The sequence below is a fragment of the Octopus bimaculoides genome, chromosome 22, assembly GCF_001194135.2.
Source record: "Octopus bimaculoides isolate UCB-OBI-ISO-001 chromosome 22, ASM119413v2, whole genome shotgun sequence".
Lineage (NCBI taxonomy): Eukaryota > Metazoa > Mollusca > Cephalopoda > Octopoda > Octopodidae > Octopus > Octopus bimaculoides.
Window position 1 is genome coordinate 11,861,841 of NC_069002.1, and position 4,080 is coordinate 11,865,920.

The 4,080-nt window shown below is 40.0% G+C and overlaps 1 protein-coding gene across 1 annotated transcript; it reads right to left on the minus strand.

The window, feature by feature from the left end:
• Positions 1 to 153: 153 nt before the first annotated feature.
• Positions 154 to 4,072, minus strand: LOC106869296 (uncharacterized). Its single transcript, XM_014914972.2, has one exon. It carries the CDS (start codon positions 3,072 to 3,074, stop codon positions 597 to 599), a length of 2,478 nt encoding a protein of 825 aa, XP_014770458.1. The 5' UTR covers positions 3,075 to 4,072; the 3' UTR covers positions 154 to 596.
• Positions 4,073 to 4,080: the final 8 nt, after the last annotated feature.

Genomic DNA, 4,080 nt, shown 5'->3' on the forward strand with positions numbered 1-4,080 from the left:
ATTATTATTATTATTATTATTATTATTATTATTATTAATGTCCTGTAGATTAAAACACTAATAATATCCACATCTCATCAGGGGATCCGGTTTTGTTTGTTTGAGTCATTCTTTCTGTGGGTCAATCTTAGTTTTTTATCATTTTTTTATACATATATATATATATATATATATATATATATATATGTCATATGAAATTCTGGTTAGGCCCGTTGGAGTGCCAGTGTTTGCTCCATGTGGTAAAATATCCCGGGGCAAACAAACTCCATAGTAGTAGTAGTAGTAGTAGTAGTAGTAGTAGTAGTAGTAGTAGTAGCAGTAGTGATTGTAATAATAGTAATGTTGATGCTATTTTTAAAAAATTTGTTTCTTGTTCCTTGTATCTTTGAGGCTGGGGTTGTGGTGGCCACATTTGGGAGTTTCTCCAATTTCCATGTTCAGTTTTTTGTTTGTTTTTGTTTATATTTTATTGATACTCTGAGTTTTTTAATTTCCTTTGGATTTTCTTATTTACTATTAAATTTGTTTGGTTGTTCTTTTGTTTTGGTTTGGTTTTTGTTATTTCTTTTGTTTTTTTTTTTAAATCGATGCCACCATTAACTAACTAAATCCTTGTGTTCCATCATTTTGATCGAACTCTCATCGATATCGGCCATAACATAATGATTCTCCGGGGTTCGACGTTTTTCTGAATGTTCTTTCTCTTGTGGACCCATCGGACGTGGTTGCCTTCCGAAGAAATGGAAGATCAAAAGACAAAGCAAGAACGTGAGCAGGAATGTTCCGATAACGGCCCCTATCAGCTCCATCAATGTAAATAAAACATCGACGGTTAAATCACCCATGTTCATAGTTTGGTTGGAACTTCTGCTGTGGGATTTCGGTAAGCTGCTTTCGGTAGGAAGTGTGGTTATAAGATTGTTCTTGTTTTCGGACTCTCTCTGGGGCCACGTTACTTGTAGGTTGAAGGTTACATTTCCAGCTGGGTTGTTAGCTACACACTGATAATGAGAACTAATGCTGGTGTGATGATTGTGTATGTAAAGCACAGCTCTGTTGGTTTTTATCGCACGGTCTTTCGAAGGAAGGAAAGTTTCGGTCAGGCCACCGGGTTTGTGCCAGTACAACTTTGGCGACGGGTCCGCTTTTGCTCTGCAGCTGAGTTTTCCTACATGAGGACCGACTAAAACATCAACCCCTTCGAATATCGGTAGCTGACACTGGAAATCATCGAGAGTTAACATGTCAAAAGTCTTTGATTTCAGACGCCTCGGTGATGCGCACGACATGAGTTTGTCCTTAGGGAAGAGGTTGGAATTATTAATAAACATTCGATAGAGCCAAGCTAACTCACAGTTGCAATGCATTGGATTGTCTTCCAGTCGAACATGCTCGAAATTCTTGAGCAAATAGTACCATTCCTCTGAAAGATACCTGAAATTATTATTGTTTAACCAAATGATATTTACCGTCCCGTTTAGCGGTCGTATTTCTTCAAGTGACAGATTATGTAAACCACATTTCTTGAGATGAAGACCAATTGTTCTGAACCCCGTGAAGGCTTTTGGTGCGAACTGGATCCCTGGATTACTGTTTAAAAGCAAATGATTTAAAGACAGTCCTCTAAATGTATAGTCCTCGATAAAACGTAATTTGTTGTTGCTTAAATCCAGCATGCATAAATGCCTCAGATCTGCAAATGTGTCCAGCGTTATCACTTCAATACCACATTCATTGAGGAATAAATCTTCAAGGTTGGAAAGGCGCGAGAAATTTTTCCGAACCAAAACCTTGTTGGAAAATAAATTCCCGTTCAGACTTAACTGTTTTGTATCACTTGGTATAAGATCGGGGATTTCGGTGAAGTTCTTTTTAGAGCAACCTACGTGGTTCATTGCGGCCTGGCAAAAACAGACTTTGGGGCATATATTTGCGTAAGTTGATCCGGCCAGGTTTAACAGCAACAGGCAGAAAATAGATAATGTGGGAAGCGTGTTCATGCTGTAGGAAGTTTTCAACAATGCCCTAGCATGATGCGTGTGTGTGTTATGTCTATGTGGTTTAGGCACTTCACTTTGCCGGCACTTGTACTGTTGGTGTTGTTGTGTGATTGCACTTTGATCTGTGTGGCGAACAAAGGTGTTTGTGTTATAATGTTGATAGAGTGGTTTGTGATTTGACAAACAGTCGTTGTACACACTGTGCTGTACATGGCGACTGTTCTCTCTGTCAGTATAAATATCTTCTTTACTATCAAACCCGACGCTGCCCGTATAAATATCACTGTCAGTAGCTGTAGTAGTGCTGCTAATGCTGCCCATATAAATACTGCTGCCTCCGTTGTTGCTAACGTCGACGCTACTTGTCCTGTGTACACTGCTATCTGTATTGTTGCTAACACTGCCCGTATAAATAGTATCACTGTCGGTGTTGCTAACACCGCTTACATAAATACTCTTACCACCACCTCCGCTACTGTCACGCGGAAAATCCATCCCGCTCGAACAACAGCTGACCCCCTTACAATGCCTAATGCCTACCCTACACGTTCCCTCACCGCTCATGCTACTACCTCTAGCCGTGTAAGCATCACAGTCGCACTTTCGAACACCGGCTGTATAAGAACTGACAACAACACGATTGCCAGCTGTATTGTCTACGGGAAAAGGAGCGGGTTCGAGCCTGCTCCACGACACGTCGTCAAGGTGCGCTTCATTACGACGTTTACCAGACGAACAGATCATTTGGTCTAACGTCGACGTTGACGTCAAACGTGGCGTTGCTAGTAACGCTGATGACGTAAATATTTCCAACGGTTGAGCGGTGACGTCGGTGACTGTAGAAGTGTTTGTGGTAGTGTTGGTGGTGATGGTAGTGGCGGTGGCGGCGTTACACCCGATCGTCGTCGTGGCTGCCGTCGCCGTGGCAGACGTTGATTTTAGCGTTGACGTTGACTCTGACATCGACGTAACGTCAACGGCATTGTCCGCGGTCATGGTGGTCATGGTGACAAATCCTACTGGTTTCAGTAACGCAGGCATTGAGTAACGGTCACCGTTTTTTGTCAGATGCATTATATACAGTATACATTACATAAACACACCTACATGGTGATATATACACTCATGTGGTGACGTGGTATGCGGGCGTGTTTGCGTGTAAAATTATGTGTGTGTGCTTGTGTGTGTGAGTGTGTGTGTGTGTGTGTGCAGTGATGCTACGACACAGATGTGTAAACAGAAACAAAAGCTTAGTCAAGTTAAAAGCTAACACTATAAAACTGCCGTCTTCAGCAGAAGTAAAGGGTAGGAGCAATTGATCTCACCGGAAGGAATTTTGTGCACTTTAGTAAAACACTTTCTGCGTGTAGATACGAAAGATGAGCATGTGTAGATGTCTGTCCTTATATGTGTTTGTACTCTGGAAACACACGTGTGCATATAGGTATATACATATATAAATATTTATGTATCTCTGCGTGTATGTATATGTGCGTGTGTCTACGTGTGAGTGAGTTGTATATCTACATGTGATATGCTTTGTGTTTTTTTTTTTTTTTTTTCTAAATGTTTACGTCTATGTTATGTACAATGATTTGCGGGTGAAAAGTGGGATTGCAATGGGACACGAAAGTGGATCGGGATGGCGTCGAGGTAGCTGTATTTGTGGCGGGTAGGGGGTTTGCTTCATGCCCTTATAACCCCAGCAATCAACAACAAATTCCCTCCAACTACACTTCTAAGTACCTCCACAACCTTTTCCAAGTTCTCTAATTCCCGGGACACAAACGCAAATTTATATATATATTTATTATATATATATATGCATATATATTATATATTTATATTATGTAAATATATATAATATATATATATATATGTATATATATAATATCTAATATATATATATGTATATATGTATATATATATATATATAATATATAAAATATAATATATATATTACTATCCTATCTGTATATGTGTGTATGTATGCATGTGCGTGTGTGTATGTGTGCGTGTGTGTGTGTGTGTGTGTGTGTGTGTGTGTGTGTGTGTGTGTGTGTGTGTGTGTGTGTGTGTG